General features: G+C 38.1%; 1 protein-coding gene across 1 annotated transcript in view; it reads right to left on the bottom strand.

Annotated features, from left to right (window-relative positions):
• LOC117095166 (disintegrin and metalloproteinase domain-containing protein 5) overlaps positions 1 to 15,728 on the bottom strand; it is a 132,889-nt gene that overhangs the window by 85,388 nt on the left and 31,773 nt on the right. The window contains exons 8-10 of the mRNA XM_033231875.1: positions 6,259 to 6,330; positions 5,934 to 6,089; positions 5,065 to 5,157 (exon numbers count right to left, since the gene is read on the bottom strand). Coding sequence (XP_033087766.1) covers positions 5,065 to 5,157; positions 5,934 to 6,089; positions 6,259 to 6,330 — 321 coding nt within the window. The remainder of the gene's footprint in view (positions 1 to 5,064; positions 5,158 to 5,933; positions 6,090 to 6,258; positions 6,331 to 15,728) is intronic.

The raw sequence follows: 15,728 nt of genomic DNA, 5'->3' as shown, positions 1-15,728 counted from the left end.
AAGTTGGAAAACACTCTGCAGGATATCATCCAGGAGAACTTCCCCAACCTAGTAGGGCAGGCCAACATTCAAATTCGGGAAATACAGAGAACGCCACAAAGATACTCCTCGAAAAGAGCAACTCCAAGACACATAACTGCCAGATTTACCAAAGTTGAAATGAAGGAAAAAATCTTAAGGGCAGCCAGAGAGAAAGGTCGGGTTACCCACAAAGGGAAGCCCATCAGATTAACAGCAGATCTCTCGGCAGAAACTCTACAAGCCAGAAGAGAGTGGGCCAATATTCAACATTCTTAAAGAAAAGAATTTTAAACCCAGAATTTCATATCCAGCCAAACTAAGTTTCATAAGTGAAGGAGAAATCAAATCCTTTACAGATAAGCAAATGCTTAGAGACTTTGTCACCACCAGGCCTGCCTTACAAGAGACCCTGAAGGAAGCCCTAAACATGGAAAGGAACGACGGGTACCAGCCATTGCAAAAACATGCCAAAATGTAAAGACCATTGAGGCTAGGAAGAAACTGCATCAACTAACGAGCAAAATAACCAGTTAATATCATAATGGCAGGATCAAGTTCACACATAACAATATTAACCTTAAATGTTAATGGACTAAATGCTCCAATTAAAAGACACAGACTGGCAAACTGGATAAAGAGTCAAGACCCGTCAGTCTGCTGTATTCAGGAGACCCATCTCACATGCAGAGACATACATAGGCTCAAAATAAAGGGATGGAGGAAGATCTACCAAGCAAATGGAGAACAAAAAAAAAGCAGGGGTTGCAATCCTAGTCTCTGATAAAACAGACTTTAAACCATCAAAGATCAAAAGAGACAAAGAAGGCCATTACATAATGGTAAAGGGATCAATTCAACAGGAAGAGCTAACTATCCTAAATATATATGCACCCAATACAGGAGCACCCAGATTCATAAAGCAAGTCCTTAGAGACTTACAAAGAGACTTACACTCCCATACAATAATAATGGGAGACTTCAACACTCCACTGTCAACATTAGACAGATCAACGAGACAGAAAGTTAACAAAGATATCCAGGAATTGAACTCATCTCTGCACCAAGTGGACCTAATAGAAATCTATAGAACTCTCCACCCCAAATCAACAGAATATACATTCTTCTCAGCACCACATCGCACTTATTCCAAAATTGACCACATAATTGGAAGTAAAGCACTCCTCAGCAAATGTACAAGAACAGAAATTATAACAAACTGTCTCTCAGACCACAGTGCAATCAAACTAGAACTCACGACTAAGAAACTCAATCAAAACCGATCAACTACATGGAAACTGAACAACTGCTCCTGAATGACTACTGGGTACATAACGAAATGAAAGCAGAAATAAAGATGTTCTTTGAAATCAATGAGAACAAAGATACAACATACCAGAATCTCTGGGACACATTTAAAGCAGTGTGTAGAGGGAAATTTATAGCACTAAATGCCCACAAGAGAAAGCTGGAAAGATAAAATTGACACTCTAACATCGCAATTAAGAGAACTAGAGAGGCAAGAGCAAACACATTCAAAAGCTAGCAGAAGGCAAGAAATGACTAAGATCAGAGCAGAACTGAAGGAGATAGAGACACAAAAAACCCTCCAAAAAATCAATGAATCCAGGAGTTGGTTTTTTGAAAAGATCAACAAAATTGACAGACCGCTAGCAAGACTAATAAAGAAGAAAAGAGAGAAGAATCAAAGAGACGCAATAAAAAATGATAAAGGGGATATCACCACCGAGCCCAAAGAAATACAAACTACTATCAGAGAATACTATAAACACCTCTACACAAATAAGAAATAGATAATATCCTGGACACTTACACTCTCCCAAGACTAAACCAGGAAGAAGTTGAATCCCTGAATAGACCAATAGCAGGCTCCGAAATTGAGGCAACAATCAATAGCCTACCCACCAAAAAAAGTCCAGGACCAGATGGATTCACAGCTGAGTTCTACCAGAGGTACAAGGAGGAGCTGGTACCATTCCTTCTGAAACTATTCCAATCAATAAAAAAAGAGGGAATCCTCCCTAACTCATTTTATGAGGCCAACATCATCCTGATACCAAAGCCGGGCAGAGACACAACAAAAAAAGAGAATTTTAGACCAATATCCCTGATGAACATCGATGCAAAAACCCTCAATAAAATACCGGCAAACCGGATCCAGTAGCACATCAAAAAGCTTATCCACCATGATCAAGTGGGCTTCATCCCTGGGATGCAAGGCTGGTTCAACATTCGCAAATCAATAAACGTAATCCAGAACCAAAGACAAGAACCACATGATTATCTCAATAGATGCAGAAAAGTTCAAAATTTGACAAAATTCAACAGCCCTTCATGCTAAAAACGCTCAATAAATTCAGTATTGATGGAACGTACCTCAAAATAATAAGAGCTATTTATGACAAACCCACAGCTAATATCATACTGAATGGGCAAAAACTGGAAAAATTCCCTTTGAAAACTGGCACAAGACAGGGATGCCCTCTCTCACCACTCCTATTTAACATAGTGTTGGAAGTTCTGGCTAGGGCAATCAGGCAAGAGAAAGAAATCAAGGGTATTCAGTTAGGAAAAGAAGAAGTCAAATTGTCCCTGTTTGCAGATGACATGATGGTATATTTAGAAAACCCCATTGTCTCAGCCCAAAATCTCTTTAAGCTGATAAGAAACTTCAGCGAAGTCTCAGGATACAAAATTAATGTTTAAAAATCACAAGCATTCATATACACCAGTAACAGACAAACAGAGAGCCAAATCATGAATGAACTTCCATTCACAATTGCTTCAAAGAGAATAAAATACCTAGGAATCCAACTTACAAGGGATGTCAAGGACCTCTTCAAGGAGAACTACAAACCACTGCTCAGTGAAATCAAAGAGGACACAAACAAATGGAAGAACATACCATGCTCATGGATAGTAAGAATCAATATCGTGAAAATGGCCATACTGCCCAAGGTTATTTATAGATTCAATGCCATCCCCATCAAGCTACCAATGACTTTCTTCACAGAATTGGAAAAAAACGGCTTTAAAGTTCATATGGAACCAAAAAAGAGCCCGCATTGCCAAGACAATCCTAAGTCAAAAGGACAAAGCTGGAGGCGTCACGCTACCTGACTTCAAACTATACTACAAGGCTACAGTAACCAAAACAGCACGGTACTGGTACCAAAACAGAGATATAGACCAATGGAACAGAACAGAGTCCTCAGAAATAATACCACACATCTACAGCCATCTGATCTTTGACAAACCTGAGAGAAACAAGAAATGGGGAAAGGATTCCCTATTTAATAAATGGTGCTGGGAAAATTGGCTAGCCATAAGTAGAAAGCTGAAACTGGATCCTTTCCTTACCCCTTATACGAAAATTAATTCAAGATGGATTAGAGACTTAAATGTTAGACCTAATACCATAAAAACCCTAGAAGAAAATCTAGGTAGTACCATTCACGACATAGGCATGGGCAAGGACTTCATGTCTGAAACACCAAAAGCAACAGCAGCAAAAGCCAAAATTGACAAATGGGATCTAATGAAACTAAAGAGCTTCTGCACAGCAAAAGAAACTACCATCAGAGTGAACAGGCAACCTACAGAATGGGAGAACATTTTTGCAATCTACTTATCTGACAAAGGGCTAATATCCAGAATCTACAAAGAACTCAAACAAATATACAAGAAAAAAACAAACAACCCCATCAAAAAGTGGGCAAAGGATATGAACAGACATTTCTCAAAAGAAGACATTCATACAGCCAACAGACACATGAAAAAATGCTCATCATCACTGACCATCAGAGAAATGCAAATGAAAACCACAATGAGATACCATCTCACACCAGTTAGAACAGCAATCATTAAAAAATCAGGAAACAACAGGTGTTGGAGAGGATGTGGAGAAATAGGAACACTTTTACACTGTTGGTGGGATTGTAAACTAGTTCAACCACTATGGAAAACAGTATGGCAATTCCTCAAGGATCTAGAACTAGATGTACCATATGACCCAGCCATCCCACTACTGGGTATATACTCAAAAGATTATAAATCATGCTGCTATAAAGACACATGCACACGTATGTTTATTGTGGCACTATTCACATAGCAAAGACTTGGAATCAACCCAAATGTCCATCAGTGACAGACTGGATTAAGAAAATGTGGCACATATACACCATGGAATACTATGCAGCCATAAAAAGGATGAGTTTGCGTCCTTTGTAGGGACATGGATGCAGCTGGAAACCATCATTCTTAGCAAACTATCACAAGAACAGAAAACCAAACACTGCATGTTCTCACTCATAGGTGGGAACTGAACAATGAGATCACTTGGACTCGGGAAGGGGAACATCACACACTGGGGCCTATCATGGGGAGGGGGGAGGGGGGAGGGATTGCATTGGGGAGTTATACATGATATAAATGATGAATTGATGGGTGCTGACGAGTTGATGGGTGCAGCACACCAACATGGCACAAGTATACATATGTAACAAACCTGCACGTTATGCACATGTACCCTAGAACTTGAAGTATAGTAAAAATAAATAAATAAATAAATAAATAAAAAATTCAACCATCTGAATTGGTCGGCTTAATAGCAGATTTGAAACTGTTGTAGAATGGATAATCCTATTTAAAGTCAGATCAATAGAAATTATCTCAAGTGAAGCACAGAGAACAAAAATGGGGAAAAAATGAACACAGAGTGATCTGCAAGATGATAGCAAGTCATTTCACAAAAATATAATCACATCCCAGGAGAAAAGGGATTGGAGGATCTAACATTACTCCTTAACCAGGAGTAAATGTGCTTGATCTTTATGGAAATGCATCATGCTTTCACTGGCTTCATTCTAGCCTCATTCCTGACATACCCCTTGATTATGCTCCAAATTAGTAATATAAAAGCCATAAAATTATGAGGAAACTAAGTAATATATTTATGCATGTTTTAAAATATTTAGGAAAATTTGAAACATGAAAGTATTGAGAGCAAACCAGATAATTACCTACCAGAGCAACTGCAGCAGCAAAATCCTTATTACATATTTGCCCAGGAAATGTGGCTCCTATTAAGGTGGGAAGTTTCCTGTAGCTGAAAAATAACTTTTGCCATAAGTGAATTTAAAAGTGGTATTATTGGTGATCAGTTTCATAGAAGCAAACATTATCAAACAATTACTATCTTCCAAACACCATACTACTTTGAATTATGCCATAAATACATTTCTCTCAAAGTTTCAATGTTAAGAATATTTCAATATACACTTTTCTCTTTTGAATTTGATAAATATCCAGAAATATAATTAGGATAAGGCCTAACAATTTATGGAAATACTATTGCACTAATGATTATAGTTTTTATTCTGGTTTCCTCTATATGTATAGCCCTGAAAATTCAAATTTCTATGACCTCTTTGTTCATTTATTACTTATTTTTGACCAGATTTTTCTGCACATTAAATTCTAGACAGTAGGAAAATTTAACCCTTCATTATATTAGAAAATAAAAACATAAGAATTAACTAGAAGTGAGCCAGGAATATAGAAATATGATAACCTGGGGTAAAGTTTCATAAACCAAAGGAAATCAAATAAATTGTAGCACTCACAATAAAACTTTTAGTTATTTCAATACCTTTTGTGGAATTTTACTTTTATTAATAACTTTATGTTGTTTAATAAAACATTTTAAGTTTTGCCTCACATTAACTCCTTGAGGACAAGGACTCTTGCTTACATTTCTCACATTCTGTAATATCTATATTAAATGGGTAGAACACAAGATATATATAAAATAAATGCTTATTTTTCATAATGAACATATTAAGTCATTTTGAGTTATTCCTTTAATGTTATAAAATGCAGAATACTACACTTACACAAATAAGTATGCAATTGAAGTTAAGATGGTCCTTTTTCCATTCAAAAAATTGTAACAATACATCTCCAGCATGCCCTGTAGTAGAAATTTTGTTTTTATTTGACCAGATTTCAATGGAAGATATAATAACAGTCAGTTGTAACTGGGTAAGCATCTAAAAGAAGAATATAATTAAAAATCATAAATAAATGAACATTATATTACATTTTCTAAAAACACATTTGATACAGTACTTTGGTTATGGAAACTCTTCAACAGCACAGAAAACTATTATACACATCATTTTTATAAAATATATTTTTAAATAGCTTTTAAAAACTTACAGTGTTAACAAGGCCAATTATCTGAATAACCTTCTGCGTTACAGCGTTTATATCAGAGCCCATGTAATCAAACTGAAAAAGATAAATGATTTGTAAAAACTAGTGGATGTAATTAATATATCACATCTCTTTTATTTTACAATATGCTGTATTCTAAAGTAGCCATAGGAATCCACTCCAATTGAAATCCAGGAAATCAGTAATAATATGCAAATAATGATTTAATAAAAATATATAATAACATGATTTTAAGCAATGTTTAATACATTCAATTTTCAGTATTATTCCTTTTTTATGAAAATTGAATACTGAATTTCTAAAATGTGATATTTCAAGCAGTTCTCATTTCTATTATAAATATAATCCTAGACTGAAAAACAATATGTGGAGAAAGTGGGAAAATCCTCAATGACAGGATCACCATTAAAATGATGCTGTACATGGTACTGGTACCACAACAGAGATATAGACCAATGGAACAGAACAGAGTCCTCAGAAATAATACCACACATCTACAGCCATCTGATCTTTGACAAACCTGACAAAAACAAGAAATGGGGAAAGGATTCCCTATTTAATAAATGGTGCTGGGAAAATTGGCTAGCCATAAGTAGAAAGCTGAAACTGGATCCTTTCCTTACCCCTTATACGAAAATTAATTCAAGATGGATTAGAGACTTAAATGTTAGACCTAATACCATAAAAACCCTAGAAGAAAATCTAGGTAGTACCATTCAGGACATAGGCATGGGCAAGGACTTCATGTCTAAAACACCAAAAGCAACGGCAGCAAAAGCAAAAATTGACACATGGGATCTAATTAAACTAAAGAGCTTTTGCACAGCTAAAGAAACTACCATCAGAGTGAACAGGCAACCTACAGAATGGGAAAAAATTTTTGCAACCTACTCATCTGACAAAGGGCTAATATCCAGAATCTACAAAGAACTCAAACAAATATACAAGAAAAAAACAAACAACCCCATCAAAAAGTGGGGAAAGGATATGAACAGACATTTCTCAAAAGAAGACATCCATACAGCCAACAGACACATGAAAAAATGCTCGTCATCACTCGCCATCAGAGAAATGCAAATCAAAACCACAATGAGATACCATCTCACACCAGTTAGAATGGCAATCATTAAGAAGTCAGGAAACAACAGGTGTTGGAGAGGATGTGGAGAAATAGGAACACTTTTACACTGTTGGTGGGATTGTAAACTAGTTCAACCATTATGGAAAACAGTATGGCGTTTCCTCAAGGATCTAGAACTAGATGTACCATATGACCCAGCCATCCCACTACTGGGTATATACCCAATGGATTATAAATTACTCTACTACAAAGACACATGCACACGTATGTTTATTGCGGCACTATTCACAATAGCAAAGACTTGGAATCAACCCAAATGTCCATCTGTGACAGACTGGATTAAGAAAATGTGGCACATATACACCATGGAATACTATGCAGCCATCAAAAAGGATGAGTTTGCATCCTTTGTAGGGACATGGATGCAGCTGGAAACCATCATTCTTAGCAAACTATCACAAGAAGAGAAAACCAAACACCGCATGTTCTCACTCATAGGTGGGAACTGAACAATGAGATCACTTGGACTCGGGAAGGGGAACATCACACACTGGGGCCTATCATGGGGAGGGGGGAGGAGGGAGGGATTGCATTGGGGAGTTATACATGATATAAACGTCATGCACATGTACCCTAGAACTTAAAGTATAATAAATAAAAAAAAAAAATGATGCTGTATACTGTGTTAGAAACATCGTCTTTCACAACATATTATAACACATGTTCTAATTTCTTCTTTTTCCAGTAAGCTCTTCCTATGTCTAATTGCTTAAAAATGCCAAGACAGTATTAAATAGCAAGGATTATATTAAGTATATGACATACTAAGTACAATAAGATATAAATGGAAACAACAAAAAGTTAAAAAGTGGGAGGATGAAATTAAGGTATAGAGTTTGTACTAGTTTTCTTTTTGCTTCTTTGTTTGCTTATGCAAAATAGTGTTATCATCGGGTTAATATAATATGTTATAAGAGAGTATTTGCAAGCCTCATGGTAATCTCAAATCAAAAAACATACAATGCATACACAAAAAATAAAAAATGAGAAACTAAATAATCACCAAAGGAAAAAATCAACTTCACTAGAGAAAGACAGGAATGAAAGAAAGAAGGAAGAAAAGACCACAAAACAACCAGAAAACAAATAATAAAATGTCAACAGTAAGTTCTGCTTACTTATCAGTAATAACATTGAATGCAAATAGACTAAACTCTCCAATCAAAAGATACAGACTGGCTGAATGGATGAAAAATACTAGATCCATTGATCCATTGTTCACAAGAAACACACTTCAACTATAAAGACACACATAGAATGAAAATAAAAAGACAGGAAAAGATATTCATGCCAATGGAAACCAAAAAAGAGCATGAGTTGCTACACTTACATCAGACAAAATAGGTTTCAACACAGAAACTATAAGAAGAGACAAACAAGGTCAGCACATAATAAATAAGGGGTCAATTCAGCAAGAGGATATAACAATTTTAAACATATATGCACCCAGCACTGGAGCACCCAGGTATACAAAGCGAATTCTTTTTATTTTTTTTTTCACAAAGTGGTAAGTGGCAGGGATATAAAGCAATTATTAGAGCTAAAGAGACAAATGGGCCCCAGTACAATAGTATCTGGAGACTTCAACACCCCATTTTCAGCATTAGAAATGTCTTCCAGACAGAAAGTTAACAAAACAAAATCAGATTGAATCTGCACTATAGACCAAATGGATCTAACAGATATTCACAGAACATTTCGTCCAAGAACTGCAGAATACACATTCTTCTCCCCAGCACATGGATTGTCCTCAAGGACAGACCAAATGTTAGGTCATAAAACAGGTCTTAAAGCATTCAAAAAACTGACAGAAAATCAAGCATTTCTCTGATGACAATGGAATAAAACTAGAAATTAATAACAGGAAGAATTTTGGAACCTATACAAATGCATGGAAATTAAACAACATGATCCTGAATGACCAGTGGCTCAATGAAGAAATTAAGAATGAAATTGAAAATTTTATTGAAACAAATGATAATGGGAATACAACATACCAAAATCTATGGGATACAACAAAAGCAGTACTAAGAGGGAAGTTTATAGCTATAATTGCCTACATCAAAAAAGAGTGAACAGGCAACCTACAGAATGGGAGAAAATTTTTGCAATCTATCCATCTGACAAAGGGCTAATATCTAGAATCTACAAGAAACTTAAATAAATTTACAAGGAAAAAAATCAAAAAGTGGGCAGAGTATATGAACAGACACTTGTCAAAACAAGACATTTACGTGGTCAAGAAACACGAAAAAAAGCTCATCATCACTGGTCCTTAGAGAAATGCAAATCAAAACCACAATGAGATACCATCTCACACCAGTTATAATGACAATTATTAAAAAGTCAGGAAACAACAGATGCTGGCAAGGCTGTGGAGAAATAGGAATGCCTCTATACTGTTGATGGGAGTGTAAATTAATTCAACCATTGTGGAAGACAGTGTGGCAATTCCTCAAGGATCTAGAATTCAAAATACCATTTGACCCAGCAATCCCATTACTGGGTATATACCCAAAGGATTATAAATCATGCTACTATAAGGACACATCCACACGTATGTTTATTGCAGCACTATTCACAATAGCAAAGACTTGGAACCAACCCAAATGTCCATCAATGATAGACTGGATAAAGAAAATGTGACACATATACATCATGGAATACTCTGCAGCCATAAAAAGAATGAGTTTATTTCCTTTGCAGGGACATGGATGAAGCTGGAAACCATCATTGTCAGCAAATTAACACAGGAACAGAAAACCAAACACTGCATGTTCTCACTCATAGGTGGGAGTTTAATAATGAGAACACATGGACACAAGGAGGGAACATCACACATGGGGGCCTGTCAGGGGCTTGGGAGCAAGGGGACTGAGAGCATTAGGACAAATAGCTAATGTATGTAGGGCTTAAAACCTAGATGATGGGTTGATGGGTGCAACAAACCACCATGGCACATGTGTACCTATGTAACAAACCTGCACGTTCTGCACACGTATCCCAGAACTTAAAGTAAAATTTAAAAATTTTAAAAAGAGGAAAAATCTCTAATAAACAATCTAACAATGCATTTTAAAGAACTACAAAAACAAGAGCAAACCAAACCTAAAATTAGTAGAAGAAATAAAAAAGATCAGAGCAGAAATAAATGAAATTAAAAGAATGAAAGATCAATGAAGCAAAAAGTTGATTCTTTGAAAAGTTAAACAAAATTGAAAAACCTTTAGCTAGACTAAGAAAAAAAGAGAGAAGATCCAAATAAAATTAGAAATGGAAAAGGAGACATTACAACTGATACTGCAGAAATTCAAAGGATCATTAGTGTCTACTATGAACAACTATATATCTATACATTGGAAAATCTAGAAGAAATGGACAAATTCATAGATATATGCAACCTACCAAGATTGATCCAAGAAGAAATCCAAAAGCTGAACAGATGAATAACAAGTACTGAGATGAGAGACATAATAAAAAGCCTTTCAGTGAAGAAAATACTGGGAACTGATGGCTTCACTGTTGAATTTTGCCAAACATAGAAAGAACTAATACCAATGCTACTCAAACTATTCCAAAAAATAGAGGAGGAGGGAATACTTCCAAACTCATTCTACAAAGCCAGTATTACCCTGATACCAAAACCAGACAAAAGGACATCAAAAAAAAAAAAGAAAGAAAGAAAAGAAAACTACAGGCCAATATCTCTGATGAATATTGATGTACAATTCCTCAGCAAAATACTAGCAAACCAAATTCAACAATACATTAGAAAGATCATTCATTATGACCAAGTGGGACTTACCCCTGGGTTGCAAGTATGGTTCAACACATCCAAATCAATCAGTATCATTCATCATATCAACAGAATGAAGGATAGAAAACATATGATCATTTCAACTGAGGCTAAAAAAGCATTTGATAAAATTAAACAAATTTAATAAATGATGCTGGGAAAATTGGATATCCATATGCAAAAGAATGTAACTAGACCTTTATCTCTCACCATATACAAAAATCAAATCAAAATGGATTAAAGCCTTAATCTAAGACCTCAAACTATGAAACTACGACAAAGAAACATCAGGAAACTCTCCAGGACATTGGTCTGGGAAAAGGTTTCTTGAGCAACACCCCACAAGCACAGGCAAACATGGACAAATGGGATCACATCAAGTTAAACAGCTTTTGCAGGCCCAGCGCAGTGGCTCACGCCTGTAATCCCAGCACTTTGGGAGGCTGACGCAGGTGCATCACCAGGTCAGGAGATCGAGACCATGCCGGCTGACATGGTGAAACCCCATCTCTAATAAAAATACAAAAAATTAGCTGGGCATGGTGGTGGGTGCCTTAGTCCCTGCTACTTGGGAGGCTGAGGCAGGAGAATGGCGAGAACCCGGGAGGCAGAGCTTGCAGTGAGCAGAGATTGCGCCACTGCACTTCAGCCTGGGCAACAGAGCAAGACTCCATCTCAAAAAAGAAATAATAAAAATTTCTGCACATTGAAAGATACAATCAAGATGGCCGAATAGGAACAGCTCCAGTCTCCAACTCCCAGCGCGAGTAACACAGAAGACCGGTGATTTCTGCATTTTCAACTGAGGTATTGGGGTCATCTCTCTAGGGAGTGCCGGACAATCGGTGCTGGTCAGCTGCTGCAGCCTGACCAGCGTGAGCTGAAGCAGGGCGAGGCATCGCCTCACCTGGAAGCGCAAGGGGGAAGGAAATCCGTTTTCCTAGCCAGGGGAACTGAGACACATAACACTTGGAAAATCGCGTAACTCCCACCCCAATACTGCGCTTTAAGGAACAGGCACACCAGGAGAATATATCCCACACCTGGCCGGGAGGGTCCCACGCCCACGGAGCCTCCCTCACTGCTAACACAGCCGTCTGCGGCGATCTATCCGCAAGGCAGCAGCGAGGCTGGGGGAGGGGCGCCCGCCATTGCTGAGGCTTAAGTAGGTAAACAAAGCCGCTGGGAAGCTCGAACTGGGTGGAGCTCACAGCAGCTCAAGGAAACCTGCCTGTCTCTGTAGACTCCACCTCTGGGGACAGCCCACAGCTGAGGTCCAATAGGGAAAGCAGCGGGGGCGGTGCAGAGGCGAACGACTCTGTCTGACAGCTTTGGGGAGAGCCGTGGATCTCCCAACGCGGAGGTTGAGATCCGAGAACGGACAGACTGCCTGCTCAGGTGGGTCCCTGACCCCTGAGTAGCCTAGCTGGGAGACATCCCCCACTAGGGGCAGTCTGACACCCCACACCTCACAGGGTGGAGTCATCCCTGAGAGGAAACTTCCAAAGGAAGAATCAGACAGGTACACTCGCTGCTCAGCAATATTCTATCTTTGGCAACCTCTGCTGCTGATACCCAGGCAAACAGGGTCTGGAGTGGACCTCAAGCAATCTCCAACAGACCAACAGACAGTCCTTCTGACTGTCAGACGGAAAACTATCAAACAGGAAGGACACCTATACCAAAACCCCATCAGTACGTCACCATCATCAAAGACCAGAGACAGATAAAACCACAAAGATGGGGAAAAAGCAGGGCAGAAAAGCTGGAAATTCAAAAAATAAGAGCGCATCTCCCCCTGCAAAGGAGCGCAGCCCATCGCCAGCAACGGATCAAAGCTGGTCAGAGAATGACTTTGACGAGATGAGAGAAGAAGGCTTCAGTCCATCAAACTTCTCAGAGCTAAAGGAGGAATTACGTACCCAGCGCAAAGAAACTAAAAATCTTGAAAAAAAAGTGGAAGAATTGACAGCTAGACTAATTAATGCAGAGAAGATCATAAACGAAATGACAGAGATGAAAACCATGACACGAGAAATACGTGACAAATGCACAAGCTTCAGTAACCGACTTGATCAACTGGAAGAAAGAGTATCAGCGATTGAGGATCAAATGAATGAAATGAAGCGAGAAGAGAAACCAAAAGAAAAAAGAAGAAAAAGAAATGAACAAAGCCTGCAAGAAGTATGGGATTATGTAAAAAGACCAAATCTACGTCTGATTGGGGTGCCTGAAAGTGAGGGGGAAAATGGAACCAAGTTGGAAAACACTCTTCAGGATATCATCCAGGAGAACTTCCCCAACCTAGTAGGGCAGGCCAACATTCAAATTCAGGAAATACAGAGAACGCCACAAAGATACTCCTCCAGAAGAGCAACTCCAAGACACATAATTGCCAGATTCACCAAAGTTGAAATGAAGGAAAAAATCTTAAGGGCAGCCAGAGAGAAAGGTCGGGTTACCCACAAAGGGAAGCCCATCAGACTAACAGCAGATCTCTCGGCAGAAACTCTACAAGCCAGAAGAGAGTGGGGGCCAATATTCAACGTTCTTAAAGAAAAGAATTTTCAACCCAGAATTTCATATCCAGCCAAACTAAGTTTCATCAGTGAAGGAGAAATAAAATCCTTTACAGATAAGCAAATGCTTAGAGATTTTGTCACCACCAGGCTTGCCTTACAAGAGACCCTGAAGGAAGCCCTAAACATGGAAAGGAACAAGCGGTACCAGCCATTGCAAAAACATGCCAAAATGTAAAGACCATCGAGGCTAGGAAGAAACTGCATCAACTAATGAGCAAAATAACCAGTTAATATCATAATGACAGGATCAAGTTCACACATAACAATATTAACCTTAAATGTAAATGGACTAAATGCTCCAATTAAAAGACACAGACTGGCAAACTGGATAAAGAGTCAAGACCCATCAGTCTGCTGTATTCAGGAGACCCATCTCACATGCAAAGACATACATAGGCTCAAAATAAAGGGATGGAGAAAGATCTACCAAGCAAATGGAGAACAAAAAAAAGCAGGGGTTGCAATCCTAGTCTCTGATAAAACAGACTTGAAACCATCAAAGATCAAAAGAGACAAAGAAGGCCATTACATAATGGTAAAGGATCAATTCAACAGGAAGAGCTAACTCTCTTAAATATATATGCACCCATACAGGAGCACCCAGATTCATAAAGCAAGTCCTTAGAGACCTACAAAGAGACTTAGACTCCCATACAATAATAATGGGAGATTTCAACACTCCACTGTCAACATTAGACAGATCAACGAGACAGAAAGTTAACAAGGATATCCAGGAATTGAACTCATCTCTGCACCAAGCGGACCTAATAGACATCTATAGAACTCTCCACCCCAAATCAACAGAATATACATTCTTCTCAGCACCACATCACACTTATTCCAAAATTGACCACATAATTGGAAGTAAAGCACTCCTCAGCAAATGTACAAGAACAGAAATTATAACAAACTGTCTCTCAGACCACAGTGCAATCAAACTAGAACTCAGGACTAAGAAACTCAATCCAAACCGCTCAACTACATGGAAACTGAATAACCTGCTCCTGAATGACTACTGGGTACATAACGAAATGAAAGCAGAAATAAAGATGTTCTTTGAAACCAATGAGAACAAAGATACAACATACCAGAATCTCTGGGACACATTTAAAGCAGTGTGTAGAGGGAAATTTATAGCACTAAATGCCCACAAGAGAAAGCAGGAAAGATCTAAAATTGACACTTTAACATCACAATTAAAAGAACTAGAGAGGCAAGAGCAAACACATTCAAAAGCTAGCAGAAGGCAAGAAATAACTAAGATCAGAGCAGAACTGAAGGAGATAGAGTCACAAAAAACCCTCCAAAAAATCAATGAATCCAGGAGTTGGTTTTTTGAAAAGATCAACAAAATTGACAGACCGCTAGCAAGACTAATAAAGAAGAAAAGTGAGAGGAATCAAATAGACGCAATAAAAAATGATAAAGGGGATATCACCACCGACCCCACAGAAATACAAACAACCATCAGAGAATACTATAAATGCCTCTATGCAAATCGACTAGAAAATCTAGAAGAAATGGATAATTTCCTGGACACTTACACTCTCCCAAGACTGAACCAGGAAGAAGTTGAATCCCTGAATAGACCAATAACAGGCTCTGAAATTGAGGCAACAATTAATAGCCTACCCACGAAAAAAAGTCCAGGACCAGATGGATTCACAGCTGAATTCTACCAGAGGTACAAGGAGGAGCTGGTACCATTCGTTCTGAAACTATTCCAATCAATAGAAAAAGAGGGAATCCTCCCTAACTCATTTTATGAGGCCAACATCATCCTGATACCAAAGCCTGGCAGAGACACAACAAAAAAAGAGAATTTTAGACCAATATCCCTGATGAACATCGATGCAAAAATTCTCAATAAAATACTGGCAAACCGGATTCAGCAGCACATCAAAAAGCTTATCCACCATGATCAAGTGGGCTT

This window comes from Trachypithecus francoisi, unplaced genomic scaffold, assembly GCF_009764315.1.
Source record: "Trachypithecus francoisi isolate TF-2019V2 unplaced genomic scaffold, Tfra_2.0 Contig01440, whole genome shotgun sequence".
NCBI classification, from domain to species: Eukaryota; Metazoa; Chordata; class Mammalia; order Primates; family Cercopithecidae; genus Trachypithecus; species Trachypithecus francoisi.
This window is presented reverse-complemented; position numbering and strand designations above follow the sequence as displayed.